Source organism: Myripristis murdjan, chromosome 17, assembly GCF_902150065.1.
Source record: "Myripristis murdjan chromosome 17, fMyrMur1.1, whole genome shotgun sequence".
NCBI classification, from domain to species: Eukaryota; Metazoa; Chordata; class Actinopteri; order Holocentriformes; family Holocentridae; genus Myripristis; species Myripristis murdjan.
Window position 1 is genome coordinate 23,319,911 of NC_043996.1, and position 25,122 is coordinate 23,345,032.

Genomic DNA, 25,122 nt, shown 5'->3' on the forward strand with positions numbered 1-25,122 from the left:
CTTATTAGCGCGTATCAAATCAGATAATGTGTCATATGCATGTGTAAACAGAATAATTCAAAGAACTGGTAATAGACTTTTTTTCTTGTCTTTGTGTGTGTAATCATCTTGTGAATTTTTATAGTGATATCTGAAAGTAAAATTTTGAACCCCTTTCCCGTGTTTTAAAAACAGTGTTTTTTGGTAATATGTGGTCATAAATAGGTGATTTTCAAAACTTTCCACCAATGGGATTTATTGCGACTTTTTTTCTCTCACTCAGGACAAACTGAGGATACAAAATCAGTTGAGTTTGCTTCTCTTGCAATTTGTCCTAGGTTGACCCCAATTTTGGCCTAAAATTACTGGACTATTTGAAATGATAGAAAAAACAGGCTCTGTCATGTCACTGATTCTGTGGTGAAGTGTGTGGCGGGGTGCCCCTGCATGGCTCCTCCAGGCCATTAGGTGGAGGAGTGGCTGCCGCGGCGGCGTTTGCTGTGTTGACAGGCCCGCAGTCTGCCGCTGGAGCTGCTCTTATCACGTTTCACCTCAACCTCCTCATCTAGAACTTTCCTCCTACTTCTGGCTTCCTGAACATCCCCGATCCACCCATGGCGACCGAACGGCAAGTGCAACAAACTGTGAATTTCATACATGTTGACCAAATTCATTGAATCAGCGGTTTTAAAGGGTGACGCCTCCTCTCCTCTTCGTTTTAGCAGTTTCACCGACAGCTTCATTGACGAGGACCCACAGAAAGCTCTGGAGGTAAACATTATCTAGCTAGCTAGCGTCCGTTAGCGAACTAGTTAGCCGTCCAACCGTCACCTGGTGGCTAATTCGGCATCCAACATTAACCTAATCTCAGCTTTATAAGGTAAATGTGTGTACGGCGTCAGTGTTGCCGTCGTTATCGCTGATTTTGAGAATGTAAATAGCTAGCATAGTTAGCTAACCTCGCTGACTTCAATTAGCATCACTTCCCAAGTCCAGCAGAGCATCAGTAGGGTCATGTCAACACACTGAGTGAGCTGAGCGGTGCATCACTTCACTTGACAAAGGCAAAATTAGCCTGTCATATGAATAATAACAATAATGTTTAAGTCATATTTTACGTTACTGTTTACAACAGTTAGAGTTTGAGTGCACTGTACAACCACTTTCTCCTTTGGTGACTGATTTTGTGGGTAGGCCTTAGTGATAGTACACTGTGCACGGCACTAGTGCAGAAAACTCAACAGTTTCTAGCCACAGGAGCAGGTTAATCCCACAAAATATCAGCTCTTTTACAGTTTCATAAGACAGAAAGATTTTCAGAATATCATAAAGCATCAACATAATCACTGGCCACCTGCCAAAGTTGTTAGCAGACGACCCAGCCATGCCAGCACCAGGGTTGCCAGGTCTGTGAGACAAAAGCAGCCCCAAACCCGCCCAACCCAGTATAAAAAGGGCCCAAAAATCAGCCCAATACCAGAACTCAAAATATGCCCATAAAAATCCATATAGGCTATGTTGCTTCCAACAACAGTCCAAGTCCAACAGCATTGCTATAATTGCAAAATGCACTATAATATCTATAAAATAACACCATAAACTAAAGGCAATTTCCCGAAACAGTTCATTCACCTATTTAATTTACAGTATATCAGAACTTAAAATATAATATGGGATACCTGTCTTCAGCTGACAGGCACTGGGCGCGAGTGGTGCTGATGATGTGATTGGTCATGTGCTGAGTGGCCTCACACAGCATTGGCATATTATTTATCTGTGGAGCATGTGACATATGTGGATAGTTTATATGCTGTTCTGGCCCGGAGTCAGTTTGACAGGATTTGGGTATAAACATTAGTCATTCAAAATATGAATCTTTATTCATGTCTGCCCAAGCCCAACCCGCGGACAAAATTTGTTACCCGGGACTACTCTTAAAAAGTAGCCCAATTTGGCGGAAAAAACGCGGACTTGGCAACCCTGGCCAGCACATGTGTTCAGTGTTTGTGTCTCAACTCTGATATGACATTTTACCAAACGGGTCCTTCCCTTAACTCAGAGCATATCCAGTATTGTAAACTGTTCATACAAGGGCCATGTCTTGTCCTCTAGGAGCTGAATGAGGCCTTGCAAGGAGACTCTGACAATGCTGAGTGGTTTTGCCAGCGCGCCTATGCCCACATACTGCTCAAAAACTACAGCTGTAAGTCTACAAACAGACAAGTTTCATAAAAAAAAAAAAAGGTGACCAAGAATGACAAAATCAAGTCTCAAAGTGTTATCTAGAATGCAGATATTCTCTTTTTGACTTTTTGACTGTGGGGTTGTCATAAGTGACCAGCTCATGATTATTTTTCAGTATTTATGCTCTAAAATATCATGGCCACTCAGTTAGCCCATGTGGCCCAGACAGAGAACTTATCTTTTTGAGAAATTCAGAATCACAAATCTGGAACTAGCCTCTAACAATACAGGAGATCTTGACATGACCATCTTGTGCTTCCTCCATCTGTAAGTGATGCAGCCTGGATGAATGTATTGCATCCATGTCAGTGTTTGCTGTAACGTCAACACTGTGTCCCATCTCCCTCTCTCCTCAGGTGCTGTGGATGATGCCAAGAAAGCCCAGCAGCTAAAACCCAGCCTTCCTCTTGCCTTTATGCGAACAGGGTGTGTGATATGAGAAAGATAACCAGGGAAAATGAGGGGGATCTCGTGTGTTTTCAGCCAAGCTACACTAGAGCTGTCAGGCAGAGTTAATTTTCCATTTGAGATCAGTTAACCCTGCTATACTGGCTGTGTTGTGTTCGAGGGCAGCAGCCGCAACACCTCAGGATTCACCTAGATCCGATTTATAATCATTGATGCCAGCATTCATTCCATTTTGCACATAAACATATTGTTTTTAATGCCACATTAGGCTTACTTGAAATGTGTAAATGAAAGAAGTGATTTGATTTAATGTAAAATAAACTAGATGTCTATTCATATAATAGACAAGCACAGTATTACTGATGTGTTGGCTGTGTGTAGCTTTGTATGTGTGTGTTTTGAATGTAAATTGCTTAATTGCTTCTATATTGTTTTGAAAAGGTTGTAGCTGTAATTTGTTTAGCACAGAACAAATTTTGATCTGTAAATATTGGTAGTTTTACTCCAAAATGAGATACCGTTTGGAAAAAAGATGCCTACAGCTACACAAAGATCTATTTCCTGGACGTAAAGCACATTCTGCCTGCTACTACAGTTTTGAATCATCTTAAGACCTTTGCATATCTGTTTTTGTGAATCATCCGGGATTTATGAAGTATCAAGTTTTTAATGGAATAGAAAAGTTAGTCTCTTCTCTCCATTCGGCTAGATAGTTCCTCTGCAGGACAGCACTGTTGAGAAACTTTATTTAATGAGGTGCATTATCGTAATGTTTGTGTCAGATGAGGTTACTTTTCTGTTTCCAAGCGGATCCGGTCTCTCACCGTGCAGCATGTTCCTCCTATTCCTGCAGAATAGCAGAGTACCACCTGAACCACTATGAGTCATCACACGCAGCCTTCACTCAGGGACACCAACTGGACGGTGAGTACAGCCTGTCCTGGCCTCGGGTACAAACTCTTCATCATCCCCCAGAACTCCTCCTTCCACTCCACTCTATTCTCTGAGTACAGAGCACAAACCTTCATCCATTATTACATTCGTTATCCTCCTATCCTCTTAGCTCAAGCAGAACTCCAGGCATTTTTTACCAAGACTGTATTTTCACATCATTTCCCATGAACAATTAATCGATTTTTTTTTTAAATTACAATATAGAGAGGTGCAGTATCAAAATTACAGGAGCTGCAATGTTTGATAAAGATAAAATATGTGCAAAATACCAGTTTTATAAATGAAGAATTGTGGATCTACAGTGATGCCCTGGCCTACAAATCTTTATTCAACAGATGCAAGAAAAGATGTTTGTTTGGTACAGACCCCAGCAAGAATCGCACCATCATTTTGATATTTTGTTTTTCCAGAGCAAATGAAAAATGTGACGCAAAAATTGTGATGCCAGTTAAAATATTGCTATTGCAATATCTGCAAATGATAGCAACATAATTTTTTTTTTTAACCATATGCTAATTGAGTCTGACTAAAATGCCCGCAGTTGCTTCACTATAGAGCAGCTTGCACCTTGCTTTCCTGGATGTGTGACTCATACACAATACAGTCCTGTTGGGTCAAATGACATTTTAAAAATAAATCTGAAGCGTGCCTTTTTAAGCACGTTGGTGCTCACTGTGTATCGGAACTTATATGTTTAATTGATATATCTCTTTTATTGATGATTGCTTATGACTATTGATGATTACTTTCAGCATTTATTTTGCAGAATTTAACACAGCTGACAGACAGCGGCTGCTGGCAAACAAAGAATAACTGAGGAAGCACTTAACGCAATGACTAAGGTCCCACCAAAACTGAAAAGACGAGACAAAGACTCTATTTTACAGAGCAAGCAGTCTGTATGTTGAAAAAGACATGCTTTAGGTGCTTTCGGATTGATTTTTAGAGTCTTTTTTTGACCCTGTAGAGCTGTATTGGAAAGCCGGGCACTCAAGCAAGGAAGACCTAAGTAGCTCTGTGGTGAAGCAATTGATGAGATTTTTGTCAGAATCGATCAGTATGATGGAAAAAAGATGAGAGAAAAAAGGCTCCAGGTTGAAAATGGTCAGAGTTTTGCTCAAAGTGTCTTCTCAAACTCCAGTCCAGTCACTTTTTTTTGGACTTTTAAAAATAATGATTTTTGCATGCTTTTGAAGAGACCAGCCTCCTTTGAGCTGTTAACATTACCCATGGAAATTTATTCCACACATTTCACCTACTTTGTAACTTTGGATACCACTGTCTTATGAGTTATTTCCAAAACAACTTTTCTAATCAGTTCTTATAGCCGTCTCTGACCCTCAGACAAATCACTTCTTCAGCACTTCACTGACACTTGTGCTGCTTTTTCCTCTAAATGAGCAGCTTTGCTAGATAATATTGTCCTTGCCTGGTCAGATGTTGTTAATTTGTAAGGAAGAACGAGGGGGGAAAAAACACTGGTGTACATCTGTTTTGTGGTTTCCACAGGTTCTGACAAATCTTTTGAGATCTGGATCAAGCGCTGTGAGGAGATGATGGGAAGTAAGTAGCAAGCTGAAATGCCTACGAGGCTTTTATTTCCATTAAAGTTACTGTAGTCAGTTTTCCAATATACCGGGCAGTAGTGGCGTTATATTAAACGTCAGACATGAAGCTGACGGTATTGTCCACCTTGTCTACCACATGATGGATATGGCATTTATTTGATTGTGTGTCAGGTCATTGACTTCTAGATGCTTAATGAGACAGTGCCCATCTTCAGAACACTTTGTACTCTAGGTGCTTCATTATTATCACTTTATTTACCAGATATTTACAACATGCCATTTAATATCAATGAATGTTTTTTGAAGGTCATATGGATCCAGCTGGCTGAGTGTTGTGTTGTGCTGGCAATGTGCGTTATGAGGGGCAAAATTAAACAAATGGCCCACAAAATTCTACAAAAAAGTTTCAATTACAGGAAAAACGTACTGTTTTTCAGCTGTAGTTACGCTGTAGTGATACAAGACTGTTTAGCTCTGCATTCTGAGTGGCATTCAACTACTACCAGTTCATGTGGGGAAAAAAAACATAAATATGTGCTCTTGCAAAAGTACTTCAAGGGCACAGTATTGTGCAATAAATTCATAAATATGAAATGGCTGCAACAATATGTGTAGTTTATAATTTGATCAATACTCACTGCAATAATGGTCATTAATGGTGTAACCTGAATTGGTCCTAATGGACCATTTTCACCCGATTAATTAGCTAAGTATTCAACAGAATCTTTTTAGAGTTTTTCACGTGGTCTAAATACTGTTTCAGGGGCTTTTTCACTCTGCGAAGAAAAAAAAACCGTGAGAGAAATACTAAACTCTTGTTTTTTGTTTTGCTTTTTTCCTGGCATGGTAGTGATCAAAGTTATTAATTAATGGCTGAACATACTGGCCACCAGCATTCTCAGCCCAAAAATATCTGGCTCACTCTTCAAAACCTCTTATTGGCTTAGCCCATTCTGTGTGCATTTTTTTTTCTTGCTATCAAATGCTGAGCTAAATGCCATAGCCAGGGAGCTGATCAGCACAATCAGACAAATGGGCACGCATGCATCCATGTGTTTGTTGTGTTCGCAGTCTTGGAGGCTTTAAACAGAGCTGTTTAGTCCAATAAAAGATGCATGCCATGTCTGGATTGTGTGTGTGTGTGTGTGTGTGTGTGTGTGTGTGTGTGTGTGTGTGTGTGTGTGTGCGTGTGCGTGTGTGCGTGCTGGTGATGCCTGGGCCCTCTGGATCATCTCAAGTAAACAAGCGCATGAGTTTTGACAAACACGCTTCACACCCGCGTGCACACATACTCCCAGAAGCGTTATGATTCATCAGAGTTAACGTTACTGATGTTTGAAAGCCCCCGATGAGACCGTCCGCCTTTGTATGCTTTCCCACAGACGGCACGCACGTACACACACACACACACACACACTCGCGCACAGAAGCAAGATGCGCGCCGGGGATGTAAATCACCACCCCAAAACTTGAAAGTGTCCTACTTGTGCTTGCTCACACCAGGAGCGGTCCTTGTTTCAGTTCAGCTCTGGTTATCTTCAGTTGTCTTTTATGTGCTTCCGGTGACACTGTTTACCACCGCCAACACACACACACACACACACACACACACACAGAGCACCTGGTTATCCTTGCCTCTTTATGACACCCCCCTCTCGCATCAAAATGCACAAATACACACAGACATGCACACACAGCCCTCTCTTCCTAACAGCGCCCCCTCTCCCCCCCCGCCTCCTCATTTCAAACGCGACCTCATTAAGACAACATTAACACACCTCCTATCATCCCATCTCTCTCTCTCTCTCTCTCTCTCCTCCCCCTCTCTCTCTAATGAAGTCAGTGAATAATGTATGATAGCATGCTGGTAAACGGTGATCAGGCTTGCTCGGCCTCACAGGGCTTTTAATGGGCGTGGATGGACCAGTAAACAAGCTGGCTGCAAGCCTTCAGAGAGTTGCGTGTGCTGTGAGTGTGTGTGCTATTATTGATCTGTGTACAACTGCATGTTAGCGTGAAAGTTATGCCCTTACAACTATTTAATTATCTCATTTCAAAAAGGAGAGTGGGGTTTAAAAAGTCTGAATCTTAACCCCCATCCAATTTTTTCCCTCTTTCTCTCTCTCTCTCTCTCTCTCTCTCTCCAGAGCAGAATCAGAACGGTAACGTCAACACGGTGAGTTCCTCAGCTTGGCCAGCAGGGGGCACTTTTGCTCTCAGCATCCGTACATAGTCTCAGCCTTGTGTATGCTGCTGCTTCAGAGAAGGAACCTCTTACTAAGCTTCCTTTTTTCCTTTTTTTTTCCTTTCTTGTCTTCACCATGCACTTGTTGTTTCATCCCTCTGCCCATCACCACATCTTCCTCCCTAATTGTCGCCCTGTCTCGGGGGCCGAATGACCCGGCAGACACCGGAGGCTCCACCTGTGAAGTAAGTGCACTTTCAAACACGAGCTGGCACCTAATTACCAAGATATCCCCGTTTTTGCTTTTGTTTGGGTTCTGAACAGGCTCAGCTTCATTTTTATCATTACCAGACGAATGTTTTAACCAAGCAGGCCTGCTGAGAAGCCGACTCACTCTGTTTCTAAATTAAATTGATAGATGCATAATTTAAGCATAATTGAATGAAATTAATGTACATAGAACACATGCCTTGGTGATATATCCATACTTGATACTGTAATACGAGACTAGATATCATCTGGGATTTTGGATACTGTAATATCATTATAACTACTGCCATTTCCTGTTTTTACAGGCTGCATTAGAGTAAAGAGATGCAGTTTTCTGAACTCATTAGACTGTTGTAGCTTTTCTGTTATTTGCCTCTACCTGCTTTGGCCATATCTGATCATATCTTCATTACTAATCACTGTTTGTCACTGTTTTTTCAAAAATCTCTTTGTGTCTAAACATCTTATGATAGCACCAGCAGTCATCCCTACAATATTGTCATAATATCAGGATTGAGATATTTTGTCAAACATGTCTTGATATTTGATTTTGTTCATCTTTCCCAGCCTTAATAGAGCGTTTGATTAAGATATTTCCTTTGATCTAGGATGTATAAAGTTTTTACAGTGACGATCAGAATGCCAGTCATGATGGAAGAAGCCTTCTCATATGACTGTCTGTCATTATTCAGCTAATATTCATTGTGTGTGTGTGTGTGTGTGTGTGTGTGTGTGTGTGTGTGTGTGTGTGTGTGTGTGTGTGTGTGTGTGTGTTTCTGCAGACACGACTGGTACCAAACAGAATCTCAAGTCATTGTCACAATCATGGCAAAAAATGTACCGAAGGACGGGCTGTGCATCCACTTCAAGGAGCGAGAGGTACAAAGATACACTTAAAAAACTAGTATCGAAGAACTTGGGCTTCGTATAAGATGGAAATGAGGGAGTGGGTGTTTTCTGTGCGTGTGTGTGCAAGAGAGATGGGATAGCTCTTGGGTGTTTCCTCAGGGGGAACCATTAGATGGGTCTCACTCACACACACACACTCCCAAATGCACTCCCAGTGGACCCAACTATGCCTCCAGTGATGCCTTGTTAACATTGCCCCCAAAGTACAGATCTAAGAACAATTTACCCTCCCCTGATTCTCCAACCTCCTAATTGTCTGTGGATAGAAAGCATAACTGATCTAGGATCAGCTACAGAACCCTCCAGGGAGAAAACCCTTTCTCTCCCTCTCTCTTCCCTCTTTCTCTGTCTCTCTTTCCATTTCTCTTTCCCTCTCTCAGAGGGGTAACTGGAGGGCACCCCAGGGAACAGCTTTGTCTTTCCTGATAGAATAACAAACTGAGTTTACCCCCATTTCAGAAGAAATAGTTCACTCGCTCAAAATCACACTTAGTCAGTTGTTAGTCTGCCTTTGAAAGCTGTGGGTGAAGCACAGAGAAGTTCATATATCTTTTACCGGGTCTGTAGACATATATGTATATTTAAGAAATTAAAGATGAAAGGCAGTGGCTCCAATTATTTTCCCCGGTGACTGCAGCGGTTGCACACCTACAGTCATTGCATACATCGTATTGGAAATGAATATCAAAGGTTTGGATGTATTTTTATTGCTTTTATTTTTTTACAGTTGCCTTAAAGCTTCTGTAGACAACTCTCTACACTTGAATCCCTGGTCATCTGCTTCTTGTTTTTGTTGTGTTTGTGTCAGAAGTTAGGGCTGGGTAAAATTTTCAATTTTTTTTCCGATGAATTGCAAACTTCATTTGAACGAGTCCATATTTGATACTTAAACTTGCTCTTTTGCAGTATTACTCCTCTTTTCAGTGGGCAATGCATCCATATTTTATCGATAGCCTGGATATGGTCGGGATTTTAGATATGATAATATAATGATATGGCATAAATGTTGTCTTTTCCTGCTTTTAGAGGCTGCATTACAGTAAAGGGAAGCAGCTTTCTGAACTTACCTGATTTTTCTAGTCGTTCTTGTCTGTAGCTGCTAATGATTGTTTACCAAAAATCTCATATAAATAACTTGCGAAAGCGCCAGTAGTCAAAGATCTTTGTTCAATATTATTTGCAGCATGCCTCTTATTCTACAGATGCTCTCTGCTGAAATACTAAATAATGGAAATTCAGTTGACCAAATTACATGATTAGAATAAATCAACATAAACCAGAAATCAGCTTTGTCGAGCCTAAAGCCTGATGGTGAAAATCATGGTGATAACGAAGAGTTGGACAAAAGGGAAGCTGTGTGTAAACAAAACATAAAAACACACAGAGAAAAACAGTAAACAAAAAAAGATCTGAGATGTGTAGTCAAAAATTAATACATTGATAATAATTAAAAACCTTTACAGCTTTAAAAAATTAAATGGTAATTTAAATACCCATGACTTTAAATTTAATTTTAAACTTTAAGTCCAATGCCGAAACCTGAAGAATTGTTAGTTGGGCTGCTAAGCAACAAACCACAAGCTATAAGAAGTTAAAATAAAGTCAAATGTCAGTAGAAATCAGCTCCTAGATTACAATGCCACTTGTTTTTAACACAATAATGTCAAATCCTAAAAGTACCCAGGTGCACTCGTCTTAAAGTCTACAGTATCTGGTGCTGTCCTGTCCATGGGCAGCATCTGACAACTGAAGAGTGCACGAGGAGTGTGAGGACCCGGGCCGCAGCCAAGGCCATGTCCCACAGTGGCCCCTCCGCCCACATCAAGTCCCAGTGAGTGACAGTCTGTTAGGAGCTGTCCGATCCCTCCCTCACCACTGGTCACTCTTCTGGCTGAAGGCGACAGCGCCAGGAAACTCTTCGCCGTCACACCACGTCAGATGATTATTCACATGGACACGCCGACACCTTCAGCTCCTTTCTCTTTAGTCTTCTTTGTCTTCTGTTAGGGGCTTTCATTTTTTTTTAAAGCCTCAGGGTTAAACTCCGGAGTTTGGTTGCCATTGTCCGTTTTAATGTTTTTGGGGTATTTTGTACTCTGTAATAACATGTACCTTCATAAATGAATTAATTTATTTGGCAATTTGAGAAGGACACAAAGCCGCATTTCGTGACAGACAGTAATCCTTTTAAAAATTGCAAGGATAGAAACACAAGAAAGCCGCCAGCCTTATTTCCATTGTCGTCCTCTAAGACTCAACAATAAAACAAACAAGACAATACAGTTAACACAGGGCAGGCAGAAACACAAGTCTGCTACTGAATAGACATTCTTTTCAAGGATTTAAGAGCACTTATCAGAAGTAACTGATTTTAATTCAGAGGGAAGGCTCTTCCCGTGGCCTGCAGCAGTGTGCAGAAAGGTATTGTTACCCCATTAGGCTCTTGAAATGATACAGAACAGTCAGTGGGATTACCCCTAGCTGTGTAATTATTGAAGTCTGTGATGCTAGTAAAATAATTTGCCAGACAACTCAGGCTTGTTTACAACTTTGTGTGTAAGCCTTACAGCAAATGTGACTCTTTTTGTTGACTGTAAATCAATTCAGCTCATACATTGAGAATTATCAGGGCAGGCATCAGGATGAAGCTTTAAAAACCACTCTGATCTGCTTCTTGTGAGCTGTCTGTGTTTGATGTGTTTAGGTAGACATGAATACCACAAACTAACAACATAATCATCATGGCTCTCAATCAAAGCCTCCAGTTGATCACACCAAGAAAGACTCTGGTTATTCTCTTATACAAATCCTTCTCTTTATTGTTGAGACGATGCAGTGTCCCCGCAGGGTTCATTACAGCTTTGTCTAAGCTAACAAGAATTATATTTGAAGTCATCCATTTAAGTAACTGGTCTTAAAGAATTACTTATTTCATAATGGTTAACTTTCACCATCCCCCTAGTTTGGTTGTATATCACTGGTGATCTACGTGGAACCTGCAGGATGTCGGTAAAACCATGTGTTTGTATCTGTAATGTCTGATGTCCGGCCACTGTCACCTGTTTTCCAGCTGTTTGCTAAAGTGCAGCTGGCATCGGGGCAGGACTACAGCCTCAACTTCAACCTCCTTCACTCCATCGTCCCTCAACAGAGCACCTACAAGATCCTCGCCACCAAGGTACCACACACACACATCAGTCAGTCAGTGAATCAATCAGTCAGTCACCTCTTATCACTATCAAGTCACCTTTTTCAGGAAGTCAGAAATAACTGTTGATTTTTTTTTTTTTTTAACCTTTGTATTCATGTGTATTTGACATTCCACCATGCACATTAGATTCTTTGGCTTGACTTCATCGTCAAGAGACATATTATCTGATAAAGACAGCTAACATGTCAGGGTGATGCCTGGTGGAGAGCGCACCACATATATCCTTGAGGCTCAGTCTTAGCCATAGGGTTCAAATCCATCCCGGCCTGGGCCGTTTACTTCATGTCATTCCCTCTTTCTGCCCTGTCTTTTGTGTCTGCTTCCACCGCACCTGTCTAATGAAGCCAACATCCCCCACCCAATAAATAAATACAGTAAATAAAATAAAAAAGACAAATAACAATTAAAAAAAAAAACTGGATGCGTCAGACGTGCAAGCTTTCAAAAATGTCAGTTGTGCTAAATGGCCAGTTGCACCCTAAAAGTGACTCAAGTGGCACATCAGACCATCCTCAAGGGCCTTCTCTGATTTTTGAATCAACACAGGACAGAAATAGCTGTTAAAATGGGAACTTGGGAGCAGCAAAAAGACTGATAGCAGGTAGAATACAGTTGTTAATCTGCGAAAAGCATGGATAAAATTTGAATTCCCAGTGGTCATAAAATATGGAATTTGGAGGGGAGAAGTCAGGGACTGATTCTCTGGAGAATATCAGGTGATTTTACAAATAGGTCATTTTATAGAATGTATTATATAATTTGTGTTACACTTTTATTATATCAAATGGAGGTTTTCAAAATGTTTTCGTCCACAGCAAGTCCCACTGTAGTGGGAGGCAGACTGTTTACCACTTTACAACTTTTATGAAAAACATGAACAAACCAGGAAGGAATAACATTTTTAGGTCATGGAAGCGCTCTGACTAAGTTATGGAAAGTTATGGAGGAAGAAAAAAACAAGAACAGAATTTTACACCGGCACCACAGTGGGAAACCTGAGATTAGTCTTGCTGGTCTAGATGTGAGTCTCCATATCAAAGGAGTAAACTGTAAAACAGGCCATGAAACATTTTTATGTCAGTTGTAAAGAAAATATGACATAATAAGGTAAGCCATCGCAGTGTAGAAATGCAAACACCTGGGCTACTGATGCTTCAGACCTCCCAGCTCCAAAAGCAAGTGAGCCATCAGGCATCAAATGACCCGCATTTTACTTTTATTGGGATTTATTGTCCTTACCGATGAACAGTACTGATGAAACATTAATCACTCTACATGGGTTTATGGCTCTGGTAAAAACAACAACAAAAAAGCTATGCACCCCATAGCTCTGTTTACATGGACCCTGACATTCCACTAATAATCAGAATAGAAATGCCTCATGTAACCACCTCAGTCAGAAGAGAGTGGCGCAATCTGAAGGAATTTTCAATCGGGTTGAAAGGGCTGAAATAAGCCTTTGATAATCAGAACCAGATTCAGAAATACTTTATTAATCGCAACGCAACTGGACTGTGGCCAACCTTTTTGTTGAAAAGATTAAATCTTTAAAGGATCATTGAACGCCTCCATTGTCAAAAGGCTCGGAACCACAAATTGTTGAGAAGATGAACAAAGTCAGAATCCAAGGAACCATCAGCCAAACCAAAAACCACTGGAGAAGAAGGCTAAAAGTCAAAACAACCAAAGTGGTTCTGACCCAGACAGTTTAAATTTTTACAGTCTTAGGGATGACCTGATCAGAGAACATGACTTAGCCTATATTATATTTATGTTTCTGGCAGATTAGAAGCTATCCCAGCAGGCAGAAACCACTTTGCACATGTCAAAAAAGTTATATTCTTGTGAAATGCTTGGGTCCCTTTAAACACACATCTTATTGGATCACTTTATTCAGCATCCATGTAAACAGTTCAGCTGGAATCTCTCATCAGAATAATTTCAGTCGGCTTGAAGAAATATTGTCTATGTAACTGCAGCTAATGTCAGATTACAGTAAAGAAAGTTAAAAATAAAAAAAATAAAACCCTTTACGATGTGATTTTTTTTTTTTAACAGGAAGCTGACACTGTGACCGTGCTCATTACATAGGTTACCACACTGAGATTAGCATCTTAATCTCTTCAATAGTGCAAAGCAGTATAAAGTCGGCTGTCACTGCCTATAATTCCTTAATGCCGTTAAAGCTTACTGTAGCTGCAGTTGAAGTAGGAAAATCCAGTCTCGCTGCATACAGTGTGCTTCCTGTGGAGACGTTAGCCCGGTTCATCTCTGGAGCTAACGGCAGATTCACACATATGCACAAATCCTCACTCCTACACACACAGCACACGCACACACACACACACACACACACGCACACATATTAGGGCTGTACCCACTGAGAGTTCCTCAACACTGTTTAAGGTGATTATGGGCCTAATGAGTAGGAAGGGCACTTTTTAGTATAGACTAATTAGTGTATATTATAGAAGATGTGGGCTAATGAGTGTGTTGGCTGAGTGTGTGCTGGCTCAGGGTTTAGACCACTGTCAGGTCTTAGGACTGTGGCTTAGGGAGGGATAGAGAGAGTAGCAGAATTAGGCAGGAGAGGGATGAACACCTTTTTTTGTTTACTTTGTTTTTCCGTCTTTAAAGGACCATACCGATGATTTTTGCATGTTTGGTGTAATTTCTACAAAATTCGATATACTTCACATAACATCTTGTATTTTATTATCATTTATACAGCTATGGGTTTCCATTCATTCCACTATGATATGAAAATTAACTTACACACTTAAGACTTTGTTCACGCCAGTATTCCATCTCTGTAAAAAAAAAAAAAAAAAAAAAAAGTTGTCCTCATTAGTTTTCCTAAAAGCAGCAGCACTCGTGTTTTGATGGCTTGAAATTTGGGCGGAGTGAAACGGTCCCTCCGTCAGGGAAAATAATCCCTAGGGAAACATTTGCTTTACAGAGTCAATTATCAGAATGAATGTAGGCATCTTTGTTAGCCGCAGAGGCTGAACATTATCAGGTGGGTGTTTAAACCCAAAATTCATGTTTGAAATTCGAGAGATTTTTATAATATTTTGTAAAGTCTTAAGCACTCCTGTATTTTGTTTCTGGTGTCACTGGTCTTATCCTTTGAGGAAACTTGTGACTCTTGTTTTTTTTTAGGGTACCGATTCAAGCATGTCAACACTACCAGTCACCAAAAATGTTGCAAACTTTGTATAACTCAGTCTTCAGTCAATAAATTTCATTATCACATCTGTGTTATTCAACAGTGTTGTTGCATTCGGCTTCAGGATGAGCTTGTACTTAATGACAGAACACTGTTGCCATGTGAAATGCAGCCAATAATAATGTAATGCAATATTGAATGAATCAACTTCGACACAGCCTACATTTCACAGCCCAACAGTGTCAAATATAGTAAACAGGCCTCTGCTGCCTGAGATGCTGTCTTGTTACTGCAAGCTGGCTTCAGATAGTGCTAACGTTCTTGGCCAACTCCTATTTGGATAATTTTATTTTAGTTTCCAGATTTGGATAACATTAGCTTGTGCACCTTTTATACCTCCCTCATTACCGTTCAGGAAGTGAGCTCAGTGTAAACATGTTAACCCGACTTTTCAGTCCCTTATTTTAAGCCCAGCAACAGTCCCAAGTAATTATCAAATCCAGTTCTGATTGACAGAGGTGTAATCAGGTCACCTGCTAATTTTCATCATGACAAACGACATGCTTAACATTTTAGGTAGGCAGTCCTAACTCCAGTGTAACTTTAACCTATGCAGTACAATAAATTAACAATAAAACAGAATCCTTTGGACTGGACTCAGACTTTTGTTCATAGTGTAGTTGTATCAGGACGAAACGCTCGAGTAAACGCCACGTTTCAGTCAGGTTGGAGGATTGTGACGCCTGAAGGTGAGATATGCAGGACTTCTGCTAATGTGAACAGTGTCATCCACTGTCATTTAAGCAGTTTGTCCTGGGTTTGGGAAAAAAGACCACACTTTTGGTGTTAAAGTGGTATCAGTCTCCCTGTGTTTGTTAACTTTAGCTAAGTCTTCCTGTTTGAGTACTATTAGTTTGGTGTCATGCAGCCAGACCTTTCCCCGCACTGTTTCCCATCATTTTCACTCAGCGTTAACTAACAAAGAGCTGAGCATGCCAGCATGCTTGTTATATTTTAAGCTCCCTTGGCCCCTTCTTCCTGACACTAGCTGCCTCCTGCCCCTCTCCTCTCTCCCTTGGGATCCTGTTTACCCCTGGCAGCTAATGCTGTGACGGTGGCAGATGACCTTTCTGCTGTTACTGGACCCAAGACGTCTCCCCAAGCATCCTCGGCTCTGTCCCATCACAGTGCAACAAAAGACAGACCAATTCACTGTGTGATTAAAAAAAAAAATCCATTATCACATTAAGGACATCATTTTACTCAGAGGTTGTAAACAAATAATTAATAATTTCCTGTAGACATTTACACATTTATTAAAATACAGAGTAAAATAGCTTGCTTTTGGTACAACAAACGATGTCTTAAAAAGTCAACAAACGGCTGTTCATGATCACAGGTGCAGGAATTGCAAATGGCGGACACATTGCAAAGCGAAATTGGGACATTTGATGTGCAGCGTTACATAGCGCGACTTGTTGGTTGCTTATTGCACGAGTGAGCGGTGTTCTGTGGCCACATTGTTGTGCCCGCTGGATCGAGGTGGACCTGCACACAGAAAACTGGCTGTTTCTGTTCACATCAGCAGTTTAGAGGCAGAAACCTGCCAGCCTCTCCCGCTGAAACCTCGGCGTTCCATAGCAAGAAAGAGTAATGCCCCCCGCCCCCTTCTCTACACACACACACGCACAAACAAACAGTGGTCATTCACACACACACACACACACACACACACATGCACACACACAGACATAGACACACACACTCTCTCACTCACTCACTCACTTTTCCATGGCAACAGCGGACACTGCATACCAGAGGCGCACGTGGGCTGCAGCTTAAACAAGGGCTCAGTCTTGGAGAGACCGAGGTGGAGACGGCCCTTAGATGGACAGACTCTCTCTCTCTCTCTCTCTCTCTCTCTCTCTCTCTCTCTCTCTCTCGTTTCTTTTCACCTCCCTCTCTCTGTCTTCTTCCTCTGTTAACCTTCTTTGTTTTCTTGTTTCTCACTTCTCTCTATTGCTCCTACTCCACTTCACCTCCTCCTTTCTATTACACACACCTACCTCTGTTTTAACACACACATACTCTCTCTCTCTCTCTCCCTCTCTCTCTCTCTCTCCCTCTCTCTCCCACCAGTGCTCAGTGTTTTAATAGAGAGAGAGAGGGCCTGAGACGAGAATTCAAGCTTTGGTCTCCCACAAAGCCCTGACTGTTCCTGGTCCACTGGGCTCCATGGGTACACATGGTCCACACACACACACACACACACACACACACACACACACACACAGCTCTAAAGCATACATCGGTGGTTACCTTACAAGCTCATGGCTGTTTTTAAAACTCTGCAGGTGAGTTGTGCGTGCACATAAAAGACCGCTGACAATCCAAGCCATTTTCTCGATGCGTCTCTGATTCAAATGTTTCTGGAGTGATATGAATTTTTTTTTTTTTTTTTTCCCCCAAAGCCAATGAGCCACTGGGGAGGAAAAAAAACATTCAAATGAACAACAGCATCAGCAAATCAAGTTTCTCCAGATTGGCATGCATCCCTAATGAGTGTTTAAAAAAAAAAAAAAAAACGGTGCCCTCGGAGCTGTTGATTCCCTCCCAATGTCGGTCTGTCTGTCTCTGTAATAGGCTGCCCTCCACTCCTCGCTCCACAATGTTTACGCTTCATCTCCTCGCTGTCTTTAAAGACAACTTAGCAGGGGGAGACTAAGCCGGGCATGGCCGTGCACGCTCATAAACGCACAGCACACACACACACACACACACACGGAAGCCGAACACTGTAATCTTTCCACACACTTGTGCCATTTACACAGAGTATTTGTAGTGTGTGTGTGTGTGTGTGTGTGTGTGTGTGTGTGTGTGTGTGTGTGTGTGTGTGTCGTCCCTAGCACATTATCGTCAGCCCGACCTCCTCCTGTCCTCCGCCACGACAGACATTCCAACCCCAGGGGTCACCGCGACAACAGGGAGCCAATTACACACCAGTGTGTTTGATCAGAACAGACGGCTAGACATGCACACACACACACACACACACACACACACACACAATCTTGAATGCACACATGCTCGCTCATTCGGTTCCAAACTCATCTGCTTTCGGCAAATAACTAAAGTGGCGTCTCCCCTCTTTAATTTGCATGCCTGTCAACGTCTGAGAATGTTTATATTTATTTCATTTATGCGTCTGTTTAGCCGAGTTTGTTTTGAAATCCGCGGGGATCTGGAGAAAAAAAAAGAGGGGGAGAAGAAACGCCGGGCGATGAGAGGAGTGACGGCAGGGGGGGAGGAGGAGGAGGAGAAGGAAGAGGGGCGGGGAGGGGGGTACAAACACATGTGACAAGCGACACGGGACCCCAGTCCTTCCTCTGTAAATACTGCATGTGTGTATGTGTGTGCATGTGGCGCTGTATTGTATAGTCCGGCCCCTGGGGTCCTGTGGGTGGCGGCCCCTGTATGTGGCTCCGCTGTCACATCCCTTTACGACCCGTCGCCTCGCCTGTCACACACACAGGAACGCACACAGAGACGCACACACACAGGGCGCCTGGCCTGCCATGTCCCTTAAAAGCTGGGAGACACAGATGTGGCAGCAGATTAATGTTGTATGGCCCTGCAGCACGCAAATACACACGCACGCACACACACACACACACACGGGGAACATGAGCACGAGGTCGGCACTCGTTATCGCTACATAAACAGATTCACCAAAAGATTCACCAAAACACAAGACACATGGTCTGAAATGAACACCCGCCAAGCGCCAAATGCCAGTGAAATTTGTCTTGGGCGGATAAATTAAACTCGCCAGTGACCTTAACCCTCCTGTTCTGTTCACATTTTTGAACATCCTTTGTGTTTGGAGTCAATTTGACCCCTGCAGTTTAAACTTTCACAAAATTATTATAACTAAAATTGTTACCAAAGTTTATGTGTCAAGTACTTTGTTTCTTTGTTGACGACCTAAATCGCCCTTTAAATAAAACATAACTCCCTCCCACCCCCACTTATACATCCAGTATTCCTATTACGCGACAATGGAAAAATATGCAAATCACCATAAAATCTCACTGATTGATCTAAAATTGGAAAGAAATATTAATTTTTGGTGTTTTAATGGCTTTATATTATTTCTAAGCACAGATTTTTGTTATTTATAACCAATGCGTTACAAAGTGTGTACAGGACATTGAAAACATATCATCATGTCAATTTCATGTTCATCCGGTAGAACCCATTACATTAGGAACACTCATTAAATATGAAGCAAAAAAAATGAAGCAAAAAAAATGATGTTTATCATTTATTTACGATAACATTTGAGCGGCTCGGCTGTATCGCGTTTGGTCCTTTCCTGCGTAACGACGGCTCTGTCAGAAGCAACAGCGTCGCAACTTCTGCAGATGTTTTAATTTGCAGAAGTTCTTCTTTAAACGTTAAACTCTTAAAAACTCGAGCTTGGGCTGTGAGTTGGGAGTTGAGTGGGATGCGTGGGCGGCGTACGCCTCGGAGTTTGGATTCTGTTGCACTTCATGTTGAATTACAGACTTGATCCACATTGTAACCGAGTGAGCAAGATCCACTTTAAACACACAGAGCAAGACCTTTGAATTGTTGTAATACCAATTCTTTTTTTTTTTTTTTTTTTTTTTTTTTTTAAAACTGAAACCAATATTTTGTGTCGAGATTCATTGTCTTTAAATTTGAAGATGACTTTGCAAAATAATACGTGGAAACTGTCGCTAAAGAGCAAGTCTCCATTTAATGAACCGTTTGAATAAATAAAATGAGCAAAGAGCGTCCTGCAAATTCAGAATGAAAGACGAGAGAGATTATGTCAAACATGGACACACTGATTTCCTTGATTATTAGTTATCAAGTTTTTTTTTATATATTTCCCGACCCATGTCAAATAAGTGAATTTCGTGCAGATGCCTCGCCCCACACAGGCACACACACACACACACACACACACACACACACAGAGAGAAACCGCTGACACACACCACAGTGATCTATCAGCGTTCCACCGCTCGCACTAGCTCATCACCTCAGCGGCGCCGGAGAAGGTAGCAGCGATCACACCGTCTTCATTTCCCTTCCATCTGACCTTTTTCCCTCGCTCTTCACTCTGTGCCCCCCCCCCTCCACTCTCTCTCTCTCTTTTTCCCTTCGTCTCTAATTCTCTCTTCCTCTGGTTCCCTCTTCTGTCCTGACACCCTCATAAATGAATCATCTCATCGCCCAACAGAGCAGAAATGTTCTTTTAATTGCACCGACATAACCAGCACTGCCGCCTTCTCTCTCTCTCTCTCACACACACATGTCGCACATATTGAATGCACACACACCAGGAGAGGGGCTGAGCAGGGTGTGTGTGTGTGTGTGTGTGTGTCGGGGGGGGTTAACGTTGCAGCTTGCGTGTCTTGTCGGCATGTGCCCTGTCAATGCGGCTCAGTGTTAAGGAGCGCGTGTCCATGTCCTCTCTCCCCTCTCTTGTTGTTTTCTCCCTCTCCCATGTTCTCCTGGTGTAATGATTTGTATCAGATGCAGCTGTGTGGAGTGAGGAGCTCTCTCTCTCTCTCTCTCCCTCTCTCTCTCTCTCTCTCTCTCGCTCTCTTTCCATCTCTCACACTGGCCCTCTGGCTGACAGACATCTCGTTAGTGCAGTATGTCTGTCAGTGAGGTTCGAGATTGAGCTGTGCCCCCGCATATCCCTGATGTCTCTTACATACAACGCACGCACGCACACACACACACACACACACACACACACACACACACACACTCATTCCAGGCTGAGCTGATGACGGCTCTGAACAGACAGCGGCTCTCTCTGGCCCCAGTAATGATGTGGTGTCCTGTACTTTTCAGATGTCACTCTAATAGGAGTGTTATTTTTGTCCTGTGCAACAAAGAATAGCATTTTGTTAAACGTTATTGTCTCCCTTTTTTATATTTTATTTTTGGTCCCTCCCTCCCTCATCCCTTTTCCCCCCCTCCCTCATCCCTTTTCCCCCCCTCCCTCATCCTCTCTCGCTCTCCTGTATCAGGTGGAGATCAAGATGAAGAAGACAGAAGCCATCAGGTGGGAGAAGCTGGAGGGGGAAGGACAGGAGTCCAACATCAAACACTTCACTCCCAGTCAGTACACACGAGCATCGTTTGTACTCTCCCCCCCCACCCCCAACTTTTTGTCTTTGTCTCTTTTCACCTCTCTCTCTCTCTCCACATCACCTCCACACCTCTCTTTTATTTCTCTCCCTCTCTCTCGCGCTCTCTCGCTGCAAAGATCAATATACAGCAGGCTGCCGTGTTCGTCTGTTCTGCGCTAAAACGAGAGTGGGCAGTCGAGCCCCGCTTCGCTCTTTCATTAGTTTGACGGCGAAGGTAGGCAGGAAAGGGAGAGGTGTGACAGCAAAGTGTGAGTCAGGATTTGAGCCCACACATTCCCATTACTGTCAGGATTAATTACTTGCATAACTGTGTGTGTTGTTGTTTCTTGAGTGGGTGTTGGTTTTTAAAAGGACCGTGGGCAGTCAAACCGTACCTTCCCAGGTAACCAGCCCCTCTCAGACGCCCCGTCAAACGCCTTCTGCTTTTTTTCACCCGGTGCTGTGGTCACACTTGTCGTCTCAACGTGGTATTTGACATTTGATTCTGAAGACGTGCAGATTTAATGAGATTACATCGCTCTGTGTCCACACTTGGCCTGGGAATGGCTGTTGAGCGTTTCCAGTAGCAACATGAGCCAATCTGTGAGCCAGTGAGTGTTTTGCTTTGTGTGTTTTTTTTTTTTCTTTCTTTCTTTTTTTAACTTTTGTTCAGACCTGTTTTCTTGATGCCTCCTGGCATGACCAGATAATAAAAGTCTCAGTATGAAACAGCTCTGGTCCTTAGTTCTGAATCATTTTGACATAAAATAAAATTGAGTTTACGTACTAGTTGCAAATCAACAGATATGTATACCTGTTTTTAAGCGTTATTAAATGTTATCAATCAAAGATGAAAGAATTTTTTCAATACTGGCAAGATGTCTAATCGCAATAATCCCCTCGACATAGCACTCAAGAGATTTAATTCCTTAAATGCAGATTTTTTTCCCCCTTAAATTTCCCAAGTACCGTATTTCACCAATTAATTGCCCGGGCGTTTAATATGCAAAATCGACTTGTACCCCGGGCGTTTAAAAGAACCAGGCGGCTATTCGCTGCAGGCCTTTATTTATTTTTGCACCGGGTCATTATCGTGATGACAGCTACTGTCCAACATATTTTCAGTCTGTCGATTTAAGATTACGGCGCACCCTTTTGTTCTAACGTTAGCTAGCGCTCTTATTTTGACAGAAAACGGAAGCGCTGCACAGTTATTGTGCGGCTAACTGTTTACTTCTGCAAAAATAAGGTGAATAGCCTTATTTTGGGTTACCTCAATGTAATGCAAATAATCGCCCCGGCGGTTATTCGGGTGGGCGTTTAATACGCAAAATGCGTGCAGACCCCAGGCATTTATAAGAACCCGGCGGCTATTTGCGGCCGGGCGATTAATTGGTGAAATACGGTAACTTTAAAAAAAAAATTTTACAGATTTTTTCCATATTGTATGACTGTGTGATGCATATATTCTGCATGGTTCACTGAAGTTACATCAAACTTATTATTGAGTGAAATATTCACACCAATCTGCCATTGTTTTATGGCTGCACCATTACAGCCATAACAAGTCCTGTGCATCACTTTGACACATTTCCCTGTAATTCAGCATATAGGGCACCTGTTTGGTATTTTCAAAAACCTGGGGATCACCACTTGAATGTGAGGAAAATTTCTTTGGGTTGGGCTGAAGAGCCTGAAAAGCTTCACATCCCGCCAAACACCCATCGGTGGCTCTAAAATCACCCTGAATTGTGGCCCTGTGACTCGCTGCATAACTTGAAGCAGTAAGTCTAACCCTCGCTTCCTTTCCCCCCATCAGACCAGTACCCATCGTCATCCCACTACACCCGCAACTGGGACAAGGTGGTGGTCGACATCAGTGAGGAGGAGAAGAAGGAGAAGCTCGAGGGAGACGCGGCGCTCAACAAGCTCTTCCAGCAGATCTACTCCGACGGCTCCGACGAGGTCAAGCGAGCAATGAACAAGTCCTTTGTGAGTATACGAGCCGCGTGCCATCCTGGGCAATGGTGCCATCTTGCATTTATTTTCCTGCATACTGCAGTACATTAAGATCAAACTGACAGGTGTGGGTATTGATTGCAGTATATGTAACATATTTTTGGCGTCACCTCTCCCTATTTCACAGAAAGATTGTTTTTATCACTGAAACTCAGCAATGTGTTTGCAAAAAAAAAAAAAAAGGATAAAGAAGCATTAGTTTTAGTTTTCATTAGAAACACTTGAGCAGAAGAAATCCAACAGGGAGCCGATTATCTCATTTGACATTCATGAACTTGAGTCTGAGAGCAACGCACTAACTGGTCGAGGGGTTAGATGTGAATCAGCCTGAATGAAGGAAACTGTCGTTCTCGATTTCTGACAATATGGAGCCACATTACTGCAGTTTGAGATTGCACTTCAACAAAAATGCTTTGCTTTGAATACCAACACACACACCAAAAAAAAAAAAAATCCAGCTCACAGCCTAAAACTTTGACATTGTTTTTGCATTTATGGCAAGTTGTCACCGCTGTGTTCAGTTTAAACAAGCCGGAGCAGAAGCCTGTTAGGAGAATAAAACAATGAGAATAAATCAGTACTTTGAAGTTGTCAGGTGTGCAAATTCGCCAAAAAAAAAAGAGCAGAAAATGAAAAATAATAAATTAAAGTCATGCAAAATTGATAACTGGTCAAAAATCCCTTTTTGTAGTGGCTGTTTTCATCAGAGTGGTACTGACTGGACTGCAGTCAACTTTAATGAGGCCCTAACTTTTTTATTAATTAATTAATTTATACAGAGGATGTGTTGTGTAACTGCTAATGAAACAAAGGGCTGCTCCACTCGGTTGCCTTCTCACCCTCGGCCTCTCCTCCCCGTGCAGACGGAGTCAGGCGGCACGGTCCTGAGCACCAACTGGAAAGACGTGGGCAGGAGAAAAGTGGAGATGAGCCCACCTGATGACATGGAGTTCAAGCAGTACTGAACACCTCCCACACTCGCTCTCTCTTTCTCTCTGTTTTCTGACCTTATCTTCCTCCAATCCTTTTCCATCTCACCTCCAATGGAAGTCGTCACTCTCCACATCACCACTCTCAATTTTTTTTTTTTTTTTTCCTGCTCCAGCATCACTCGGCCTCAGCGCATCGTCTGCAAACCAGAAAACCAAACTGGCTGCTCCTCTCTCTCTCCCGTAGCCTTTGACCACAGAGGGTCATTTGAATAATCTCTCGATTGGATTGGTTGATACGTGTTGGTCAAAGTGCGTCTGGCTCAAAAAAGGGAACTTAAGTGCAAACTGAAGGCGCACACCTCAAAGTGCATCGATTCAACTTTGAGACCCTTGTTTTAAATCGCCGTTCCTCCTATTTTCCTCCACTCCCGCCCTCCCTCCCTCCCTCTTGCTTTTCTCCACCACTCAGAGCCTTTCTATCAGGGAGCCGTCTCGATGTCCCTCTCCCACCACTTGTATAAAAGTGTAAAGATGATTTAAAAATAGAAACCATTTGAGATGATAAATGATTATAACAACATCTGTTTCTGAGCTCATGCAGTCTTTTTTCCCCCCCTTCTGTACACTCTATAAGAAATCAACAGCAATACACGGCGAACTGACCTGTCGCGACATGTCAAAGCGACGGCTTTAGCACCGGCCGCTCCCACAGTGTGATTCAAGCTACAGTTCAAATAAAAAGATTTGTTGTTTGGCTCACAAAGCTCGTCTGTGTTGTATGCTTTGTTCCATGTGCAAACTGTGTTTTGGGACGGGTTAAGAATGCGGGAGACGCCAGGATGAGACCCGTCGCTCGGCAGAAACATTAATACATCATGACAAGGAGGCATGCTCAGTGATTATGCGCTGGGAGGGATGGGATCTGCCGTCGCTGATACCAGTCCAGTCGGTTCAGATGAGATTGACAGCTGGAGGATACGGTTTGCCGATCACGGTTCGATTGCTATCAAGTCGGAGGGCCCGGGGTTGTTTGGCCGGGAGGAGAGGATCTCGCCCGAGGCACCGCAGTGATTTACAGGAGGAGATGCGGGGAAGCAG

At 42.5% G+C, this 25,122-nt stretch overlaps 1 protein-coding gene across 2 annotated transcripts; it reads left to right on the plus strand.

Annotated features, from left to right (window-relative positions):
* The first annotated feature begins 461 nt into the window (after positions 1-461).
* On the plus strand, positions 462-24,765 carry sugt1 (SGT1 homolog, MIS12 kinetochore complex assembly cochaperone). 2 transcript variants are annotated; one of them, XM_030074470.1, is made up of 13 exons: positions 462-607; positions 702-750; positions 2,092-2,182; positions 2,580-2,649; positions 3,485-3,555; positions 5,095-5,148; positions 7,301-7,329; positions 7,561-7,583; positions 8,391-8,487; positions 11,588-11,695; positions 20,972-21,062; positions 22,893-23,065; positions 23,956-24,765. In XM_030074470.1, exons 1-13 carry the CDS (start codon positions 594-596, stop codon positions 24,055-24,057), a joined length of 972 nt encoding a protein of 323 aa, XP_029930330.1. In that variant the 5' UTR covers positions 462-593; the 3' UTR covers positions 24,058-24,765. The 2 variants fall into 2 exon arrangements, with proteins under 2 accessions (XP_029930330.1, XP_029930331.1); XM_030074471.1 differs by having other exon boundaries at positions 468-607; positions 705-750.
* The last annotated feature ends 357 nt before the right edge of the window (positions 24,766-25,122 follow it).